This window comes from Taudactylus pleione, unplaced genomic scaffold (assembly GCF_031769625.1).
Source record: "Taudactylus pleione unplaced genomic scaffold, aTauple2 ptg000261l, whole genome shotgun sequence".
Taxonomy (NCBI): Eukaryota; Metazoa; Chordata; class Amphibia; order Anura; family Myobatrachidae; genus Taudactylus; species Taudactylus pleione.
This window is the reverse complement of record NW_028284663.1, coordinates 1,872,501-1,896,139: the sequence shown is the minus strand read 5'-3', so window position 1 is coordinate 1,896,139 and position 23,639 is coordinate 1,872,501. Positions and strand designations below refer to the sequence as shown.

The window sequence follows — 23,639 nt, the reverse complement described above, 5'->3', positions numbered from 1 at the left end:
GTACTTAAAAAAAAAAAAAAAACGCTAAAATACTGGTACGCTTAGAAACTGCACCGAATATGCAAAATTCATTGTGGACTAGATCTGGATTATAAAAGTGCTCGGGGTCCCAAAATGAAATATTGGACTCAAGTAGAAACAATTTTGTACATATCTGATGATACAATGTAGTGGAAGAACGGTTGATACAAAATTATAAAAGTGATCTAGTTACGAGATGTATTAAATGAAGATCGATCGGTTTTGAATAATGTACATAGAAATTTAAGGAGCAACGTAATTGGCATAGTGGTTAGCATTGCTGCTCCACAGCCCTGCGGTCTTAAGTTAAATTCCCACCATGGCATCATCTGTGTGGAGTTTGTATGTTCTCCCTGTGTTTGTGTGTGGGGGTTTCCTTCAGGTGCCCCAGTCCCCACACCCTCAAAGCCAAAATTATACCAGCAGGTAACCAGGCTTCTGATAAAACAAAAAAATAACCCTGTTAAGTACAGTGCCTTGCAAAAGTATTCACCCCCCCCCCCCCCCCCTTTTGAATTTTTCATGTTTTGTTGCATCACAGCCTGGAATTACAATGGATTGTGTGAAGGTGTGCATCATTTCATTCACAGAACATGCCTACAGCTGTGACGTTGTGGTTTTTTTTATGTTGTCCTGTTTGATTCACAATATAACAGAAAACTTCAGCGTGCATAACTATTCACCCCCCCTAAAGTCAGTACTTTGTCGAACCACCTTTTGCGGCACTTACAGCTGCCAGTCACTTTGGATAAGTCTCTATGAGCTTGCCACATCTTGCCCCTGGGATATTTGCACGTTCCTCAAGGCAAAACTGCTCCAGCTCCTTCATGTTGGATGGTTTCCGCTTGTGACCAGCAATCTTCAAGTCTGACCACAGATTCTCACTTGGATTGAGATCTGGGCTGTGACTAGGCCATTCCAACACATGTACATGTTTCCCCTTACACCACCCGAGTGTTGCTTTAGCTGTATGCTTCGGGTCATTGTCCTGCTCGAAGGGGAACCTCCGTCCCAGTCTCATATCACAGGCAGTGAGACACAGGTTTTGCTCAATAATATCCCTGTATTTAGCACCATCCATCTTTCCCTCGACTCGAATCAGTTTCCCAGTCCCTGCTGCTGAATACATCCCCCCAGCATGATGCTGCCACCACCATGTGTCACTGTGGGGGTGGTGTTCTTGGGGTGATGGGATGTGTTGGGTTTGCGCCAGACATAGCGTTTTCCTTGGTGGCCGAAAAGTTCAGTTTTAGTCTCATCTGACCAGAGCACCCTCCTCCATACATTTGGGGAGTCGCCCACAAGCCTTTTGGCAAACTCAAATCGTGTCTTCTTATTTTTATCACTTAATAATGGCTTTTTTCTGGCCACTCTTCCATAAAGCCCGGGTCTATGGAGTGTACGGCTTATTGTGGTCACATGCACAATATACATGGCTGTACTCACCCAGGAGGAGACAATAATCAGGGCCATCTTAACGAATGGACATGATTCTAGGGGCCTTCGAGCTTGGCCAGGGAGCATCTACCGGTACATGATCCCCGGCCGCTCTGATTGTGAATTACACACAGAGCGACCAGAAAGCATTAGGGGGCGGGGGCACAATCCCCCAGGGCCCTCTCAAGGGCCCCCCATACTTATACCACAACTGCAGTGAAGAGAAGGAACTGCACTGCGAACTGGAGAAGGGAAGATAAGTGGAATCCATAATCCTTGCTTTACATTGTTTTATTTTTAAACATTAGATTTATTTGTACTTTAAACAAAATCAAAGATTTAATTTTACTTGTCAGATTACATTTGTATTCCTGTCAATGGGCCAGTAGGTAGGTGCCCCAGTGCATTGCTCAGGACCTACATTGCTGTTAAGGCGACACTGCCAATAAGGCTAATTTGCCTGAGCGGTGAGAGAGGTTTGGTGAGGTATGAAAGCATCTGACCTCTCTAAACCTCCATAGACTATACCCAATTATCTCTTCTATACAGTCCACGCATGATGTTACACGTTCTCTTTCTACAATCACACGTCCCGCTGACCCCAGGCCACCATTGCTGTGAGACCAGATCATACAGCCCGAAAGAACCGCTGCAATCTGGCTAGACCGACCTGTATTAGGCAGCACCTATCCTTCTGTATCAATGCCTATTTCCCTATAGAGTGTGAGCAGGACCCTCCTACCTCTGTTTTTTTCTTTATTACCAAATTTTGTTTTATTACTGGCGCTTTATAAATATATACAGTAGTTGGCATCCCAGCGGTCAGGATACCGATGCAGAATCCCAACACCATCCAGAACCCCGACTGTAATGCACCCGCGTTCTCTGTGACTGTCAGCTTTTGCATTCACATCAGGCCACCTTCCAACCCCGCCCAGAAAAGCCTCATGGTATCACTTCGCTCTTTCTTATGCCTATGGCTCTGTACGCCCAGGGAGACGCGTGTCCCCTCGGGGTATGCAGGACTTTTTGCGCATGAGCAGTAGCAAAAAAAACCAAAACGTTCAACTGCACAAACATAGGGACTGCGTCCACCTCTGCAGCAGGACCATCGTCTTAGACACCAGCGCACAGCCAAACGCACCATGTGGTCGGATCATCATATCCTGCAGAATATCACATTTGTAACCCAACTATAGCAGGAATTTACCAAGCCAGCGAGCGTTTCATCAGGAGCCTCTGGCATCGGGGGGAGCGGTAGTCACTGATGCTGCGATACCCCTTTGGGATGCACATTGCCTTTGGTACTATCCGCACATTCTACGATGCCAGCATACATCTAATACACCAAGTATAGGCTCAAACGCCAGCACAGCCAATACGCCCCATGTGGTCTCCGGCCCACAGCCAATACGCCCCATGTGGTCTCCGGCCCACAGCCAATACGCCCCATGTGGTCTCCGGCCCACAGCCAATACGCCCCATGTGGTCTCCGGCCCACAGCCAATACGCCCCATGTGGTCTCCGGCCCACAGCCAATACGCCCCATGTGGTCTCCGGCCCACAGCCAATACGCCCCATGTGGTCTCCGGCCCACAGCCAATACGCCCCATGTGGTCTCCGGCCCACAGTCAATACGCCCCATGTGGTCACTGACACACAGCCAATACTCCCCATGTGGTCACCGACACACAGCCAATACCCCCCATGTGGTCTCCAACGCCAGCACAGCCAATACGCCCCATGTGGTCTCCAACGCCAGCACAGCCAATACGCCCCATGTGGTCTCCAACGCCAGCACAGCCAAAACGCCCCATGTGGTCACTGACACACAGCCAATACGCCCCATGTGGTCACTGACACAGCCAATACGCCCCATGTGGTCTCCAACGCCAGCACAGCCAATACGCCCCATGTGGTCACTGACACACAGCCAATACGCCCCATGTGGTCACTGACACACAGCCAATACGCCCCATGTGGTCACTGACACATAGCCAATACGCCCCATGTAGTCACTGACACACAGCCAATACGCCCCATGTGGTCACTGACACATAGCCAATACGCCCCATGTGGTCACTGACACACAGCCAATACGCCCCATGTGGTCACTGACACACAGCCAATACGCCCCATGTGGTCACTGACACATAGCCAATACGCCCCATGTGGTCACTGACACACAGCCAATACGCCCCATGTGGTCACTGACGCCAGCAGAGACAATACGCCCCATGTGGTCACTGACACACAGCCAATACGCCCCATGTGGCCACTGACGCCAGCAGAGACAATACGCCCCATGTGGTCACTGACACACAGCCAATACGCCCCATGTGGCCTCTAACGCCTGCACAGTAAATAAGTCTAGTTGCAGATGCCACCTAAACCCAATCTAGCAACAATGTGAATGGCAATCCGCAGGGAGTGTGGGTATAAATGCGGCAGGACAGCGTGGTGCTTGGCCAACAGGCCGGCCAGGCTCTAGCCACATCCCGGAAAAGCCGGGGATCAGTGGCCATAGACCATGCAACTTGGCAGATCTCTAGTGCCAGCACTGATTGGCCGGATAATGGGGGCGTTTAGCAAAGGACAGATCTGCTAACATGGCAGCAGCCGCGATAGCACAAATATTGTAATGCAGCAGGAGGCATCACACGTCCTGCATGCATTGCTGATCCTAGCCGCATCTGAACATCTGCGTTCCCAATGGCCAGCTTTGCTGCCCTGCCCATCCCCTGGTACCTGATCAGCACAAGATCTGTACGGCCGTCACTCATCTTTTATTATATGTCACAAGTGGCGGCATTGAGAAGTCCACCCAGAATGTTTCCTATGGGGACAGAATGTATATTCTATAGACGGACGGGTCACATTCCATGCAGCATTTCTGCAGAAGCTTAAATCTTTTCCACACCATGATAGGTACCGCTGTAGCATGCACCTACCATTTGCCAGCGCTGCCTCCTCTGCCATCAATACACACTCGCCTCCCAGCATGTCATGTGCAGCCAGAGGTTATAATAGACAGAGCTCAAAGCAGCGTTCTGAAGCCTCTCTGCTCACATCATGTTCTATGGTACTTCAGTTGCCCATGGTCGGCACATGGCTAACAAATCATTACTAGCAGCCAGACGAAACAAACCAAAGAAAAATGGTAATTACCAACGCTCTTATAACCTGCCGGTGATCCAGGTTAATAAAAAACAAACATTCTGTCACACTATTGGCGCTGTAAGACGGAAGCATTTACATAGAAACAACCTAGACTGGTAGGTCCTATAGAAGTTACACATTTAGAATCACAAACTAATGGTCATTTTCTTACTACAATAATCATGTGCCCAGTCCCAGTCCCCCTGCAGCGGTGTCTGGTCCTCAGTCCCGGGGGGGTTCTCAGGACGACAAAGATTAAGGACCAGAATTATAAACGAGTGATGGTCTTGTTATAACTAGTTACAAATCTTAAATGGTGCTCCAACCAATCAGCGCCTGTCATTTTCAAACACATGACAGTTAGGAGCCGATTGGTTGGAGCAACATTTATGATAAATGAGGCCCTAAATTAGAATTTTGAATGTTTCCCATCATTGTATAGTGTCAGGGTCATACATAAATACATATACATACACCCTTATACTGCATTAGTGCACTGATGGATGGTTACTTTTGGGGATACATATGCTACTTTATATTGGGAATTTTAGGTAGATCCCTTTTTTTTTGGGGGGGGGGGGGGAGGGGAGCAACTACATTAGAACGTATCACAATAACTACAGTATATAATGTGCACTGCGCTAATCATCGCTTTTTGTCTCGCCATCGTGTGCTGTGGCTTTCTGTGCACCCAGGACAGTACCACGAATGCATTAAAGGAGCCATAAGGTCATCATAGAACTCTGGGCCTGATTCAGAGCCGGACCCTATTTGCGCTTGCTTGTCCTGAAAAAGGGGCTGGCTATTTAAATTGACCGTTCGTTCTTTGCGGTCTGTTGACGCCTCTATGTCTGAGCGAGCGAACAAAACATGCGGACGTTTTTTTGTAAAAAACACCCCCTGGCCGCTCGCATCATACGTCATCTCCGCTATTTATTAGATTAATCGAGTACATCGAAAGGCGAATGAACTGCTCGCTATTCTTGTAGTTGCATTTTCCTACCGCAATCATGCGAGCAGTTCTGGCTAAAAGACACCCAACTGACGTGGTCGATGACGCTGCTGTATTAATTATGCACATCCATAAAACACCCGTTTTGACCGTTTGGCACGCCTGCGTTCGGATCACCACTCCCCGTTTTCAAGCACCTTCCCCTGTTACCACCCACAAACGCCTCATTCTGTCACTCAAATTAGCAGGCATTCGCTATTTTGCGAGCACACGATTTTCGGCCGCACTGACTGGTTCGCGCATGCGTACTAAAACCCATACGCAGATGTGCGAACATCGCTCGGCGCGAACGAGTGGCTCTGAATCAGGCCCTCTATCCCAAACATTCTCTTCAAGATAAAATAAAACAAAGAATTCTGTAAAACACAAGAACTAAACTTTACTCTGCATCACACATCAAAATACCTCATTCAGCTTCGCGACCCCCTCCGCAACAGCAGCAGAAAGACACATAATACTCGCAGGCAAACTTTGGCTGGGTCAGAGTTTTAGGAAACGGCTTTTAGAAAGGAAAAAAAAAAAATAACACCAGCGTCGTACATTTGTAATTTTTTTTTTTTTTTTAAAAGAAGAAACTGATCCAAACGAGGTTTTATCCAACCTGTAAAATAATTAGTTACCTGGAGTGAAACAAAGATGGATTTGGAAAAGGGGGAGGTGGGGGGGGAGGTGGGGGGGGGGGGGGGGGGGTTACATTTACAAGCTGAATTGTTTTTGTATGACATGTAAAAGTCTTTGCAAATTAAAAAGTCACAACATAACATTGGTAGAGTAAGGTGGGAATCCGCCCGTCTCACAACCCTTTATACCGTAAGAGTAATTAGCTGAAAATTCATTCCTGCAGTTTACATTGTATTTTTTTTTTTTTTTGCCACATTGGGCTTCTGTAGAATTAGCCCTTGGACATGCTACAGCCACTATAGAGGCCAATTCACATCAGGACAGTCGTTCAAAGAGTGCCCCCTAGTGGAATTTGAAGACATGTACAGCATTGTGTGTTTTGGCCCCTTTAAGTCAATGGAAACAAAAACAAGGCCCCTGAGCACTATGGGTGACTGCAAATGTCTTACAAGCCAGGACAGGACACAAAGAGAGAGATATTAGGTGTTCAGCTCCCGTGGGGTAAAGCAGCATCGTGTGTCTAGCAGTTCCACACCGACATACACATTCGCATTCCAGACAGACATAAATAGAAGTAGTGCATTGCATAGGTCTCGTACTTCACTGCTCCACCTCCTTCTTAATCTCCGCTATGTAAGGGTGATCCTTTCCGTGAGCGATCTCCATTATAGCGATGGCCTGAGAGGGGAAGACAAATATATATTACACTGCAAATATATCCCGTATCTTATGTGGAGTCTGTGGGGGGGGTGGGGGGGGAATGGAGGTTTCTGTGAACACACAATCGCCATCAGGCGCCTTTACAAACTGCCAATAACGTGGACCCAAAATGCCCTTTGTCATCCTGGCCCATTTTAAGGTTTACCCCCAATTTCCAGATCCACAGAATCACATCTGTAAAGTTAATTTGGGTCTGGGTGCAAACTGCTATCACTGTATGACCGTCCCCTTCATACCAGTCATCTTGGTTTTCCAATTAAAGTACTTCTGTTGAATAGAGGTTACGATCTCCTCCACATTAGAAGGTGCTGAAGAGAGACTGAGCACCCCCATCCACCCCAGCGTAGGAGCAGGCCCTGCAAATGTGTCCTCTCCAACCCTTCATGCCATTTAAATAACGGTCACTGTCACCGACCACTCCATACCAGGGCCCTACAGGAGCGATTACAGTGCCCCCTGTCCCGGAACGTCACCGTACATACGTACTATCTATGGACTCATGTGGACGCAGCAATAAGCGGTCAGGTACCTTTTTCAGGGCCTTTGTCCCGGACGTCTTCTTTTCCAGGCCCATGTACAATCGCCCCAGCTTCAGCCACATGGACGCCACATTCAGAGAGTACAGGGGATAGTGCTTACTGGGGGGCAGAGAGAATCATCACTGAATGCTCAGTTTGGGGTAGATTTACCAGAACTTGTGGGGTGTCCGCAACAACCAATCATATTCTAGCGCTGAGAAAGCTGGTTGCTATGGGTAACACCCCTAGAAAGTACTAATCAGATTTTCTAGAACAGGCATGTCAGACGCAAAATACCAACTGGGCCGAATATTCAAGGTCTACGAGTGTGTGGGCAGCACCAAAAAGTCTTCTATGCAATTGTGAAAGGTTTATTGTTAACAAAAACCAATGCAATGCCCCCTGTATTACAGACCCTTTTGCAATGCCACCTGAATTTGTGCCCTTTATGCAGTGCCCATTATCCAGTGCCTCAGTAGTGCCCCTTATGCAGAGCCCCCAGTAATGCCCCTTATGTTGTGCCCCCAGTAATGCCCCTTATGTTGTGCCCCCAGTAATGCCCCTTATGTTGTGCCCTTTATGCAGAGCCCCCAGTAATGTCCTTGGTAATGCCCCTTGATGCAGAGCCCCCCAGTAATGCCCCTTATGTTGTGCCCTTTATGCAGAGCCCCCAGTAATGTCCTTGGTAATGCCCCTTGATGCAGAGCCCCCCAGTAATGCCCCTTATGCAGAGCCCCCCAGTAACGCCCTATATTGTGCCCCTAATGCAGAGCCCCTACTAATGCCCCTTATGTTGTGCCCCTAATGCAGAGCCCCCAGTAATGCCCCTTAAGTTGTGCCCCCAGTAATGCCCCTTATGTTGTGCCCCTAATGCAGAGCATCCAGTAATGCCCCTTATGTTGTGCCCCCAGTAATGCCCCTTATGTTGTGCCCCTAATGCAGAGCACCCAGTAATGCCCCTTATGTTGTGCCCCCAGTAATGCCCCTTATGTTGTGCCCCCAGTAATGCCCCTTATGTTGTGCCCCCAGTAATGTCCTTAACAATGCCCCTTATGCAGAACCCCCAGTAATGCCCCTTATGTTGTGCCCCCAGTAATGTCCTTAGCAATGCCCCTTATGCAGAGCCCCAGTAATGCCCTTTATGTTGTGCCCCCACTCACCTGTCTGTGCAGTACTTACCTTTCTTCACAACGGCCGCTGGGCACTGCTCCAGTCCACGCCATCCGGCGTAGATACTGCCTGGATATAATTAGATCCAGAGCGCAGGCTCCACTCGTTGCGGATGACGTCACCCGCGCGCTGCTTCACTGGGAACGCTGGCCTTCACTGGGAACGCTGGCCTCTATCAAATACTTCTGATCGCTTCAGAGACCCAGCGGTGCCAGCTTGTAATAGTAGACACTGCCTGATTGGCGCTGTGCTGCGATAGTGGCAGGGGTGTGGACTGCATATTATGTATATGTGAGCCCACACTCTGGGGCCGCAGATAATCTTTATTCGGGCCGCATGTGTGACATGTCTGTTCTAGAATGTGCTCGATAAGACGGTGCTAGAACCCGATTCAAAATGTCTCCGGATAACCTTGTAACAAGCCTAGGTACCACTGACGCCACGGGGTGGGGGCGAGACTCATATCGTCGAAAATTACGGTACAGTAGCATCACAGCTCTATGGGCAGCAAACGAAAATCTTCCATGTTTGTGGGGGCGAGTTACCGGATAAACGGCCTGACCGGTTCCTGTGCTTTACCCCAATTCACTGACCGACACATCCAAGGTTTTCTAGTTTCTACATGAAATGTATTGTTGGATACGAAACCAAATCTCACGCTAAATTATTAATCACATATATTAGTATTCTAATTATATTCTTATTACTAGTTCTACACAAACTGGCGCATCCATATTATTAGACAGTTACCTGTATGGTTTGATGATTTTCTCCCCGTACTTTAAGGCTCCGTCCCAGTCCTGCATGTAGAGGCAGACCCCCATCGCTTGGTACATCATATGTAACATATAAACGTTGCTCTCACCAAACACCGCCCCCATCTTATCCATGCTGAGCTCGCACATCTCCAGGAGCTCGCTAGGCGGTGCCACAGTTAAGGTAAAACGCACATTGCCCGACTGATGCTGAAAATTGATCGGTGTTAACAGAATGAAATGGGACTTCTGCCAGAAATCACTGGTTGAAAACTCAAACACCCTGTTGACATCACTTGATAAGATAGATACTAAGGAAGGTTAGTAAATAATTGACCTAACACCATTAGTGCAGTTACCAGAATGCCTCCATCATTACACATGATACCATCGGACAGGTTGTAAATCACTGACCTTTCTGAGCAATGATGTTTCAGAGTTTCAGCAGACAATTTCAGGTAGAATGACCATTTCCAGCATAAGAGCCCTTTTCCAGTGTACACAGCACAGGGGTTATAATTATACAATGCCAGTTATACAAGGTGTGTGAAGGGCCTTCGGGGATTTCGGTTGTAGTCGGGTGCTATACATATAAGGAGCCCGGTTAGGTTTGTCTTTTGTCGCCGTCAGACCGCCAATTAATCTGGTTTAAATTAAGCCATTATCTGTGCAAAATATTAATAAAAAGGATATTTTTGTAATGTTTTGCTCTCCTGAACTCCTCCACCACGTTCCGGGCGTATTTCACCATGTCTCGTATGGTCTGCGGACTGGGAGGATCCCCGAGTTTCCTAATCTCCAGCTTCGCTACATCCTGCAGAACAGGGAGAGAAATTCAAAGGTGGTTATTATTAAATTATCCAATAAGTGTCTGGCGTTATTTACAGGCTCAGAACAGATAATGTGATTATATCACACAAACATTACGTTTATTAATCGGAATATGAGCATCTTAAAAATGTATTCAAACCATCCTCCAGGACCACTCGCAGATCCATTTATATACCAGTCTGTGCTGGAAACGCGTCGCCCTCACCGCACCACCTCCTGCGGTCACTTTCCCCACAGTAAGAGAGAGCTGGAGAAAGACGCCGCCGCCGCCAAGGGTGGGAACTGCTCTCCCCTCTGGTTGCCACAAGGTTGGTGGGTAAACGTGGGGCTCTCTGCCAATGCTATAAATGGGGCAGGTGTAACAAGGCTGGCGTTTCCCACAGAAAAAGGTGTAAATACAAACAAAGGCAGCGGTGACATCTGCATATAAATATTCGCTTAGCCGCTGATCGCAAATTCGCAGCTGCCGTGTGGATTGGCATTAGCGTCCGTCTCTGAATCAGACCTTATGTACTAAGAGTGCTTGAAGGGCTCAGTTTTTGTAAGAATTGTTTTACTTACAACAAAGATTTGCTGCAATAACCGACTGAAAGCGAAGACCTTAGCGCACAGAGGTAACGATTACCATCTATGCGCACTGTTGTTCCGCCCCCCAATCCTCCTCTGTGCACCCCCGATCCCCCATGGCTATAGCGAAGGAACCACATAGAGGAGGGAATAGAAAGCCACCAATCCTTCCCGTAATACTGACCGTACACACAGACCTCAGTTGTCATACACGCCGTAATACTGCGCGTACATACTGACCTAAGTTATCATGTACGCCGTAATACTGACCGTACACACAGACCTCAGTTATCATGTACGCCGTAATACTGCCCGTACACACAGACCACAGTTATCATGTACGCCGTAATACTGCCCGTACACACAGACCTCAGTTATCATACACGCCGTAATACTGCCCGTACACACAGACCTCAGTTATCATGTACGCCGTAATACTGACCGTACACACAGACCTCAGTTATTACGTACGCCGTAATACTGACCGTACACACAGACCTCAGTTATCATGTACGCCGTAATACTGACCGTACACACAGACCTCAGTTATCATGTACGCCGTAATACTGACCGTACACACAGACCTCAGTTATCATGTATATAGAATATCAGATTTGGATTGGGTTGATGTATGGGTGTACAATTTGGGTACCTTCACTCATTACCTGCCAACGGCAATAATAAGGCTCCAAAAAAAAAAAATGTCAGTATAGATAGAAGGGGGAAGAATATGAGGTTACCCCTTGTTACTTTGCTCACGGTATGACGTCATTATGGGAGCAATGTACAGGGCGCGGAGACCTGGCGGTACTACCTTTTGCTTTGCGGTACACTCCTTGCAGTCGCAGCTGAAGAAATAAGCGTCTTTCAGTCTGTCATTCCGATCTTCTGCAGGATACAGTAAGTCAATGTAGCTGGTGAACACCTAAAAATGAAAATAAACAAATCATTATCAAGATGCAAAGTTCGCGGTCTCCTACTTAGGCAGCCAATGTTGTGGGAGGAGCCAGTGTTCACGAGAACGAAGCCTGTCGCGGTGGTGATCAAAGCCAATCACTGAGGACGCTGGTATATGGGGAATGAACGGTTGTATCCTCACGGATATTGGCTCAGCCGGCAATACGACTGTATAGACGACCGGTAACTAACACAGAACACCGGCCCCCAATGGCATAGGTCCATGCAGAATGCATGGGCATTCCAGGGGCAGAAGGATAGGAGGGCAGGATTGCCTTCTATGTACTAATTATTATAGGACACGGCTGGTATGATCTATAAAACAATTCAATAAATAGCCTATGCTTTAGAAGAATTATCCTTCCAACTATATAACACTGACCGCTGAGAATCCAGGCTAATTATTATCATCACTTATTTATATGTATCACCAGCATATTCCATTGTGCTTTGCCATACTTATTCAGCATTGCTGTATGCGTTATATATCAATAATCTATATAATAAGCAAGAAAGCTTGTCCATCTGTCCGTCCTTTATGCCAGAGGCCAGAGTTATGGACCTAGCTCCTCCATATTTGGCATGGTAGTGTAGTTTGATCAAGGTTTTTGCCTAGGTTTTAACTTCATCAGGGCCACACACTGTCACACAATCCCTAAAAATGAGGACTCTTAAATTACAATTTTAACCTCACAGTCTGAGCAAGTGTCACTTTATGGCTCATGCAAGTTCATATAGATCCAGAGTTAGCATATAGCTCAGCCCTCTGTGTTTGCATGCAAGGGCGTAACTAGATCTTTGTGGGCCACATAGCAAGATCTTATAGTGTGTAAGGGACATTACGATCACTTATCTTTTAACACACAGTAATGCCCTTTACTGATTATGCTACATAGTAGTAGTGCACCATATAACATTATTCCACACAATAGTAGTGCACTTTACATATTATGCCACACAGTAATGCCCCTTACACATTATGCCACACAGTAATGCCCCTTACACATTATGCTTCCCCCAGCAACTCACATCCCCGTGTCCCTCCAGCAGCCTTTTGCCTTCCCCTGTCTGCCATCAGCAACCAGCAAGTGTGGATTTGGGGCCGGGTCGCCAGCTAATTACAGCTGGTGCACCGGCAGGCAGTGGCAGACATGGACAGTGCTGGTGCAATTTGAATCTGGCGTCAGTCGCGAGCCAATTGGCTCGAGGAATGGAAGCCAATCAGGAGGTGCCACAGTCGATTGGCTGCCGATCCGCGAGCTCTGACTCCATGTCTGCCTGCCGATGCGCCAGCACCAAATCAACACCGCTGACAGGGGGAGCGACGGGCCAGAGGAAGCTTGGGCACCATAGCAGCAGCACGGGATGTAGTTCTCAATACCGGCATCCAAACCTCACAAAGGACTTAAGACAGGCATCAAAATACTGATGCCTATCTTAATCCAGACGCCGCAACACGGAAGGACGCCAGCCCGAACGAGTTAAGTCCGGGGTGCCCTTAGCGTTAGCTGCAGGGGGTGTGGGGGGGCGGGCGAGAAGAGGGTCAGGATTTTTTTTGGGGGGGTTGGGGTGGGGGGTAGGCACCCCTATGGGGGGGGAGGGTTAGGGTTAAGCACCCCCCCTGGAAGGATTAGGTTTAGGGTGCGGCAATGGGGGTTAGGGTTTGGCACCTCCAGGGGGAGGTTAGGGTTAGGCACTAGAGGGGGAGGGGGGTTAGGCACCACTGAGGGTTAGGATACTTACCTGCCCTGTCGGGATCTTCACCTTTCGGGCTGCCGGTGTCTGGATATGAAGCGGCGGCTATTCAGCCGGGACTTCATACCCATTCCCAGCCGCACCCCTTGCACCCACGATAATTACACCGCTGTTTGGGTTGCATGTTAGCAAACGGCGGGGTCCTTTTCAGGATCAATTGAATGGGGTTATAGGCGAGGAGAACATGAACAAATAAAGGCTGCAGGCAGGGCCGTAACTAGGGCTCCGAGCGCCTTGTGCCAGCCCTGCCCCTTTGCACGTGACATCATGACATTGAACATAAGGTGGCGAGGCCACTGGCACCCTGGAAACTTCAGCAGTGCCCGGAACATCTTCAAGACACTCCGGGCAGCTATAATTATGGCAGGGTGGCTGCCGGTCGCGTCTAATGGACGCTACAGGCACCACTTCCGCAGCGATACTGGCTGATGGGCACCCTGCAGCCAGAAGCAGGGGCCGTGGGGTGGCAATGGTGTCGCCCACACTCTCTGCAGCCGCACATCACTAGTTACGGAGATCTTAATGCGTCTATGCTGCATCTCCTCGGTCCTGATGACGGGCTCCCGCGAGGCCCTGAAACGTTGACTGTGCACGGGGATTAAGATGTTCTAATGCAAGTATGCCGTCCACATAAGTAAGCTCATTTATAAAATCCTGTTCGTGCCTTGCTGCTTTCTAGTTATTGTACTAGTAAAGGTGAATCTGTATATGTATATTATAAAGTGCTTTTTTTAAAAAAAAACAAAACTGTATGAAGCAATTTTTGCAAAAATGTCCCCAAAATTGCGGTTTAATAAAAAAAAAAAAAAAAATGTGAAATGGTCAAAATTCTGTGTATACGCTTATTCAGTATAATTTTAATAAGAAATCTGCATACTTATAGATAAAATTATACAGGTTGAGTCTCCCATATCCAAATATTCCGAAATGCGGAATATTCCGAAATACGGAATATTTTTTGCATGACTGAAATAGTGAAACCTTTGATTTTTGATGGTTCAATGTACACAAACTTTGTTTAAGGCACAACATTATTAAAAATAAAGTATAAAATGACCTATAGGCTGTGTGTATAAGGTGTATATGACATATAAATGAATTTCATGTATCTACACAAACTTTCTTTGAGCCACAAAATTATTGAAAATATTGTATAAAATGACCTTCAGGCTGTGTGTATAAGGTGTATATGAATCATAAATGCATTTTGTGTTTAGATTTGGGTCATATCCCTAAGACATTTCATTATGGTATGCAATTATTCAAAAATACGGAATATTCCGATATCCAAATTACCCTTGGTCCCAAGCATTTTGGATATGGGAGACTCAACCTGTACTGAATTGGGTTTAAATAGCTATTATTTACATAATTTGACCTTTCAATTTTGGGGACTTTTTTGGAAATAATAGCCAGTTCAGTAGTTAATTATAGCCTAGGGTGTACAATAAGTACAACTGAACACGCTGGCGATATATAAACAATAATAATAATATAGCATGTATTCTCTCCGGTCAGCCTCTATAACTGGACATTGCAGGTGAAGCCTTCAGCCACTAGGGGGACTCGCAGGATAAGGTAATGTTACACTGCGACAGCTGCTGGTCCCCATCACTCACTGTAATGTATTCCTGGAACCCTGGGCATGCATAGGTTTACATAAGAGGACTATTTGATTAAACGTTTATAGTCCTTTTGGGGATCTTATCAAGATTCCAAGCAGAAACCAGACTTCCAGAGAGACGAGAGAAGGTGGGATCGCTGCCCGTATACCTCTTGGTATCAGTCATGTGCCTCCTGATAATCTGCTGGCTGGTTACAGCTTCATGAGACACCGTACCTCCTCCTCGCCTGACTCGCAGCCCCATGTAACGCACCAGGCTATACTGCTCCCTATAGGTCATCCCTTTATATATAGCCAGGACTCCTCAGGGCAGGATACCACAAGGATGAGCTCAGCAGTCAGTGGACGACATACTGCAAATATCTCTGGGCACAAGCACCAATTCTCCACGTGCCGGATCCCGCAGCGTCACAGTACCCCAGGAATCAGGGGTTTTGTGGGTCTAATGTCAGCGATCTGTAGCTAGGTTTAGTTATTGCAATGCCTCACAATACATGCTGTCACGCCTCCATTATGGGTCAATTCAATATCTAAATTGGGACTGTTCTTTACACCCTTATTTTTGGCCAGACCTCTGGGGTAACTCATAGTATCAGCCATGTCGAAGGTGCTCTGGGCCCGCACTATAATCAGAGTTTATTCCGCTAACAAAATGGCGGCCTCCACTAGATGACAGGAGCACTTTACAGCAGGCAAACAGCCCAGCAGTATATGTGATTGACAAGTGCCAGCAGCCCGTACACCAGCACCATAGGGGCCTCAGGACCCCAGTGCACCGGGGGCTTATCCATAGCAGTTCATCAGGTTATACACAGCCACGTGCAACGTTTATTTATGGCTTTTTATTCTAGATTGTTGCTTTTGACAGCTCTTCTATTAAGCAATGTTTAATGTTCTATACCCGGAACAGACCCGGCTGCTCTGTACTCTATGCATTGTATCAGCAACACACGGCCTAGTCTCTGTAACTACGCCTCGTGCCTCAGTGCGGTCACTAGTTTATACTACACAATCTCTGCTGCTGAATACATACTATGAGGGCTCACAGAATACGCTGAAGCATGAACGGCGCAATACCGGAGCTTCCAGTGATCAATAGCGAGCGGGCGAGGGGTGGGGGCAGGACTTAATGCAGAACAGGGGCCGCAAAATGCCTCCGGAGCGCTTTGGCAAAGGCGTTTTCCAACCGGTTTCTTCTCTAATTGTCCCTTGCGCCCCAAAGAGATACAACGGAAGATTAGGGAAGATTGTGTAACATAATACAAGGTAATGTGCGCAGCCAGACGTCCTGGTGATATTCGGAGGCACATCGCTCAGAATTCCCCATCTTAATGTAATAAAAGCGCAAAATCCACGTAGCCGCAGGTCTGCCCTACTAGCGCTACATTATTACCTCGTCTCCGGCGTTAATCTCTTGCACGGCCCGGACCTCGGCAACGGTGCCCTTGTACGTCACAATCACGTTGGGACAGCAGCTGTGATTCATTAGTGCAACGCTGCAACAAGATTTCCGTATTAGTGCATAAACCGATCGGCGAGACAGCGAGCAATGCCGTCACCATTAACCCTTCATTCACACAGGACTAATAAAACAAGGTCATTCACCAGGTGAACAGCACATGGCCCATAAACGGCAGGCATAATTATTACGTCCCCTTATTCCCATGGTGTAAATGCGACACTGCGCAGACAGGCAGCCGAGGTCAGCGAGGAATAATGTAGGGACGTTAATTCGCAGAGTAATTCTCAGATATCTGACAATAAAAGCATCTGAGCGAGGCCGAGGAGAATTATGATGCTGGTCTGTAGATTACATCTAATCCCCCATCTCCCCTCTCAGCTCCTTGTCTGTGACCTTGCACGATGCCATATGGCCAACTAAACACCGCCATCATCTACCAGCTCTCAGCAGTATGTCAGCTGCCCGGGGACAGACCGTATCATGGGAAACATGTAACACTTACATAGGGGGCACTTTCCATAGGGGAGTCTAACCATGGCGGGCTGCAATATGTGCTACACAGAAATGCCTCCCGTGTACCGTATAGGAGGATTCCCATCACCGCCAGCGGTACAGAAATGCCTCCCGTGTACCGTATAGGAGGATCCCATCACCGCCAGCGGTACAGAAATGCCTCCCGTGTACCGTATAGGAGGATCCCATCACCGCCAGCGGTACAGAAATGCCTCCCATGTACCGTATAGGAGGATTCCCATCACCGCCAGCGGTACAGAAATGCCTCCCATGTACCGTATAGGAGGATTCCCATCACCGCCAGCGGTACAGAAATGCCTCCCATGTACCGTATAGGAGGATCCCATCACCGCCAGCGGTACAGAAATACCTCTAATGTACCGTATAGGAGGATTCCCATCACCGCCAGCGGTACAGAAATGCCTCCCGTGTACCGTATAGGAGGATTCCCATCACCGCCAGCAGTACAGAAATGCCTCCCATGTACCGTCTAGGAGGATTCCCATCACCGCCAGCGGTACAGAAATGCCTCCCATGTACCGTATAGGAGGATCCCATCACCGCTAGCGGTACAGAAATGCCTCCCGTGTACAGTATAGGAGGATTCCCAACACTGCCAGCGGTACAGAAATGCCTCCCATGTACCGTATAGGAGGATCCCATCACCGCCAGCGGTACAGAAATGCCTCCCGTGTACAGTATAGGAGGATTCCCATCACCGCCAGCGGTACAGATATGCCTCCCGTGTACAGTATAGGAGGATTCCCATCACCGCTATCGGTACAGAAATGCCTCCCATGTACCGTGTAGGAGGATCCCATCACCGCTATCGGTACAGAAATGCCTCCCATGTACCGTATAGGAGGATCCCATCACAGCCAGCAGTACAGAAATGCCTACCATGTACCGTATAGGAGGATCCCATCACCGCCAGCGGTACAGAAATGCCTCCCATGTACCGTATAGGAGGGTTCCCATCACCGCCAGCGGTACAGAAATGCCTCCCGTGTACCGTATAGGAGGATCCCATCACCGCCAGCGGTACAGAAATGCCTCCCATGTACCGTATAGGAGGATCCCATCACCGCCAGCGGTACAGAAATGCCTCCCATGTACCGTATAGGAGGATCCCATCACCGCCAGCGGTACAGAAATGCCTCCCATGTACCGTATAGGAGGATCAAATCACCGCCAGCGGTACAGAAATGCCTCCCATGTACCGTATAGGAGGGTTCCCATCACCGCCAGCGGTACAGAAATGCCTCCCATGTACCGTATAGGAGGATCCCATCACCGCCAGCGGTACAGAAATGCCTCCCATGTACCGTATAGGAGGATCCCATCACCGCCAGCGGTACAGAAATGCCTCCCATGTACCGTATAGGAGGATCCCATCACCGCCAGCGGTAACAGAAATGCCTCCCGTGTACCGTATAGGAGGATCCCATCACTGCCAGCGGTACAGAAATGCCTCCCATGTACCGTATAGGAGGATTCCATCACCGCCAGCGGTACAGAAATGCCTCCCATGTACCGTATAGGAGGATCCCATCACCACCAGCGGTACAGAAATGCCTCCCATGTACCGTATAGGAGGATCCCATCACCGCCAGCGGTACAGAAATGCCTCCCATGTACCGTATAGGAGGATCCCATCACCGCCAGCGGTACAGAAATGCCTCCCATGTACCGTAGAGGAGGAACCCATCACCGCCAGCGGTACAGAAATGCCTCCCAAGTACCGTATAGGAGGATTCCCATCACCGCCAGCGGTACAGAAATGCCTCCCATGTACCGTATAGGAGGATTCCCATCACCGCCAGCGGTACAGAAATGCCTCCCAAGTACCGTATAGGAGGATCCCATCACCGCCAGCGGTACAGAAATGCCTCCCATGTACCGTATAGGAGGATTCCCATCACCGCCAGCGGTACAGAAATGCCTCCCATGTACCGTATAGGAGGATCCCATCACCGCCAGCGGTAACAGAAATGCCTCCCATGTACCGTATAGGAGGATTCCCATCACCGCCAGCGGTACAGAAATGCCTCCCAAGTACCGTATAGGAGGATCCCATCACCGCCAGCGGTACAGAAATGCCTCCCGTGTACCGTATAGGAGGATTCCCATCACTACCAGCGGTACAGAAATGCCTCCCATGTACCGTATAGGAGGATTCCCGTCATAGTCAGCGGTACAGAAATGCCTCCCATGTACCGTATAGGAGGATCCCATCACCGCCAGCGGTAACAGAAATGCCTCCCATGTACCGTATAGGAGGATTCCCATCACCGCCAGCGGTACAGAAATGCCTCCCAAGTACCGTATAGGAGGATCCCATCACCGCCAGCGGTACAGAAATGCCTCTAATGTACCGTATAGGAGGATTCCCATCACTACCAGCGGTACAGAAATGCCTCCCGTGTACCGTATAGGAGGATTCCCATCACTACCAGCGGTACAGAAATGCCTCCCATGTACCGTATAGGAGGATTCCCGTCATAGTCAGCGGTACAGAAATGCCTCCCATGTACCGTATAGGAGGATTCCCGTCATAGTCAGCGGTAACAATAACATTTATATCAGGTTCAACAGTAAACTAAGATAGATATTTGTGAAAACTGGCAACGAAGCCAAGAATGTACAGTAACCTATAGCAACCAAGGGAAAGATTGATCAACCCTTCTATAGAGGGACAAGTGGATGTGTTACTCATAGAGACCAGATTCTAACCATCATTTACATGGCACATTATACACATCACAAGCTGCAATCTGATTGGTTGCTGTGTATCAAACCAATAGGAGGTTTGATACACTGCCCCCTAGGGCTGTATTCAATTCCCGCTGAAAAGTCCCGGACTTTCCGCCTACATCGCGTGTTTTTGGCGAAATCACTTTCCGTGTGCGTGGCCGCTTTTCGCCCTGTTCACTTCCAAAGGACGCGAAAACGTATCCAGGCGAATCTCAAACAGGCGAAAAGTCCTGTCAGATTTGGGGTAATCAGCCTGACACCCCCCAAAAGACGCACTGACATGGGGGTTCACTATGCATACCCCCGAATAGCCCTGCTGAAGGTATTTGGGGTGCTTAAATGCTCTCAATTGCTGCTATTTAGCGTCTTTGCATAAATGGTGAAGAATAGCATTTAGCGTTTTTTGTTTGGCAAAAATAATTAGTCCCAGCAAATTTGGGGTACATGAAAATGGGTGCTAGCATGGTTACAAATCGCTAAAGTGATGTTTTAAAAAACGCACCTTCAGCAAAGAAAAAAAAACACCTGGGGCAAACTTGGGTGACCCCCTGGAGTCTATTTCGCTAGTTTTTAAGTTTGTCCCCAAACTTTGATCATTTACGCTCCCAAAACTAAAGTACTTTTTTGAGGCGATCAAAATTATTTTTAATCTTTGTTTGACGCAGTTTACCTGGGGGACTGTCCCAAGGCTGCAGGGGTATTCCCACAACTTTGCACCCCAAACCCCCAATTCTGCACTTTTTTCTGTCTCCATTCCAAGGCGAATCTTTTCTGCTGGTTACAAGGCGCAGAATTTTTGCACTGGCGAAAAGTCTTTGCAATTGAATACGGCGGAAAGTTTCCGACGGGCGAAATTACGTCATCAGCGAAAACTTTTCGCCCAGAACGGCTTTTCGCCTGCAATTGAATATGGCCCTAATGTCCTAGTTTTCTAGCACAACAGCATTGCTGCAACAATGTCATCGGATATCAGATTACTACCTAACGCGATGCCGCACATGGGTGTAACGAGTACCTTCTGACAAAGGATTCTGGGAGAACTCATTTGCACTGTTTCACCTGTATACACACATCCACTTTTCAATTCAATTTTTCCCCCATTACATTTCAGCTACTTCTAGTCAGGAAATTGCCTTAAAACAGGTTTGAATTAAACTGCAGCCCAGACACCGACTACATCTGCGCTTCACATAGACAACGGCCGGCAAAGCAACTTACTCCGGGAAAATCGCCGATCCTATGTGTGACAGCTCCTCGTCTTCAATGGTAAATCCATTACAGTTCACCTACGGGAATACAGAGGACAACAAAGTCCATTATCCTCCTGTTATTTTACTATTACATATTACAGGATTACTCTATAATATCCGGCTGAGGTGAGGGTTATAGAGGTATTAATATTACATGTCACAGGATTACTCTATAGACACTGGGTGAATAATATACGGCTGAGGTAAGGGTTATAGAGGTATTAATATTACATGTCACAGGATTACTCTATAGACACTGGGTGTATAATATCTGGCTGAGGTAAGGGTTATAGAGGTATTAATATTACATGTCACAGGATTACTCTATAATATACGACTGAGGTGAGGGTTATAGAGGTATTAATATTACATATCACAGGATTACTCTATAGACACTGGGTGTATAATATACGGCTGAGGTAAGGGTTATAGAGGTATTAATATTACATATCACAGGATTACTCTATAGACACTGGGTGTATAATATCTGGCTGAGGTAAGGGTTATAGAGGTATTAATATTACATGTCACAGGATTACTCTATAGACACTGGGTGTATAATATACGGCTGAGGTGAGGGTTAGTGAGGGGAAGGAGGCAGAGAAGCTGTGGGTATAACATGATAACAGTGTGGTGCTGCGATGTTGGTCAGGGTTACAGAGGTATTAATATTACATGTCACAGGATTACTCTATAGACACTGGGTGTATAATATCTGGCTGAGGTGAGGGTTAGTGAGGGGAAGGAGGTATAGAAACTGTGGGTATAACATGATAACTAGTGTGAGTGTGGTGCTGTGATGTTGGTCAGGGTTATAGAGGTATTAATATTATATATTACAGGATTACTCTATAGACACTGGGTGTATAATATACGGCTGAGGTGAGGGTTAGTGAGGGGAAGGAGGCAGAGAAGCTGTGGGTATAACATGATAACAGTGTGGTGCTGCGATGTTGGTCAGAGTTATAGAGGTATTAATATTACATGTCACAGGATTACTCTATAAACACTGGGTGTATAATATACGGCTGAGGTAAGGGTTATAGAGGTATTAATATTACATGTCACAGGATTACTCTATAGACACTGGGTGTATAATATCTGGCTGAGGTAAGGGTTATAGAGGTATTAATATTACATGTCACAGGATTACTCTATAGACACTGGGTGTATAATATCTGGCTGAGGTAAGGGTTATAGAGGTATTAATATTACATGTCACAGGATTACTCTATAGACACTGGGTGTATAATATCTGGCTGAGGTAAGGGTTATAGAGGTATTAATATTACATGTCACAGGATTACTCTATAGACACTGGGTGTATAATATACGGCTGAGGTGAGGGTTAGTGAGGGGAAGGGGGCAGAGAAGCTGTGGGTATAACATGATAACAGTGTGGTGCTGCGATGTTGGTCAGAGTTATAGAGGTATTAATATGGGCACCGTAGTGAGACATTGTGATCTTTGAGGGCTAGTGCTAGTGACAGGGAGATCGGATACAGCGCTTTATATAACTAACCTGAATGGAAGCCGCCATCCTGCTTAATAAATACCGTTTACTGACATTTATTGGAAAAGCTTAAACAGAAATCTATGCTGATATATACACAGTACATTATAATGTTATGGGGCCACAGGTGTACTAGCCCCAGTATGTAAGGAGTGTGATATGATCCCACCTCTCGGCTCTGTACGGTTACTGGAGATGGCTGGAATATACTAATTGCTTCTGCCATCACCTTCCGACCACATTTTGCCCAGTGATATAGATACATGGCTGGAATCATTTATGTTGCCCAGGAACCCCAGATAAACTGCACCCTGTGTACCTTTATGCCCAGTGCAGGGAACGCAGGAGGTGTGTGGTGTATCCCTTGGCAACACATAACGGTGCCTGATATAGAGTCATGGATAAAAGGCACAGGAGAATACAGCAAGAGTCATGTATTTAGAATTTATATAAAAAGATACCTCCCCTATCATGTACACTACACTAGGATCCCTCGTAGGACCATGTAACGTCATTGCAGCTGGGGCACTTTATGCAGAAAATGTCATTTTGCCATCAATGGACCCAGATCGCTTCATGTAGGCACCTAGATCGCTTCATGTAGGCACCCAGAGATATTAATGATTGAGACCAGATGCTGCTTTTCACCAGCAGGAAACAAGAGGCTGCACGACGGCCAATCTCCCAGGATGCGACATCATCCGCCGTCATTGCGTCCTATGGGGTCCAACCATTCATCCTGAACTGCCGGAGCCCATTGAATATGGTACTATACGTAAGGCATCAATGGACAAAGCCGGAAGTCGCGTCCCAGAGATCCAACATGCGCCTATAGGCTCTGAGCCGCGTACAGGGGCCGTTACCTGCGCAAAGAGAACTTCAAGAGCCGCGTTGTCACAATAGTGCAAATTCTTGGCGTAAAAGTGATGCAAGGCGGAGACGTCGTTCTGGATCAGCTCTTTCTTCTCATTATCGAGTTTGTCGAGGTCTGTGGGGAAAT

General features: G+C 47.5%; 1 protein-coding gene across 1 annotated transcript in view; it reads right to left on the bottom strand.

Annotated features, from left to right (window-relative positions):
* Positions 1–5,983: 5,983 nt before the first annotated feature.
* The window catches only part of SMYD2 (SET and MYND domain containing 2), a 48,937-nt gene continuing 31,281 nt past the window's right edge, over positions 5,984–23,639 (bottom strand). The window contains exons 5-12 of the mRNA XM_088481048.1: positions 23,503–23,627; positions 21,095–21,162; positions 16,541–16,643; positions 11,626–11,736; positions 10,107–10,227; positions 9,409–9,583; positions 7,500–7,608; positions 5,984–6,928 (exon numbers count right to left, since the gene is read on the bottom strand). Of these exons, the coding sequence (XP_088337174.1) occupies positions 6,851–6,928; positions 7,500–7,608; positions 9,409–9,583; positions 10,107–10,227; positions 11,626–11,736; positions 16,541–16,643; positions 21,095–21,162; positions 23,503–23,627 (890 nt within the window). The 3' untranslated portion in view covers positions 5,984–6,850. The remainder of the gene's footprint in view (positions 6,929–7,499; positions 7,609–9,408; positions 9,584–10,106; positions 10,228–11,625; positions 11,737–16,540; positions 16,644–21,094; positions 21,163–23,502; positions 23,628–23,639) is intronic.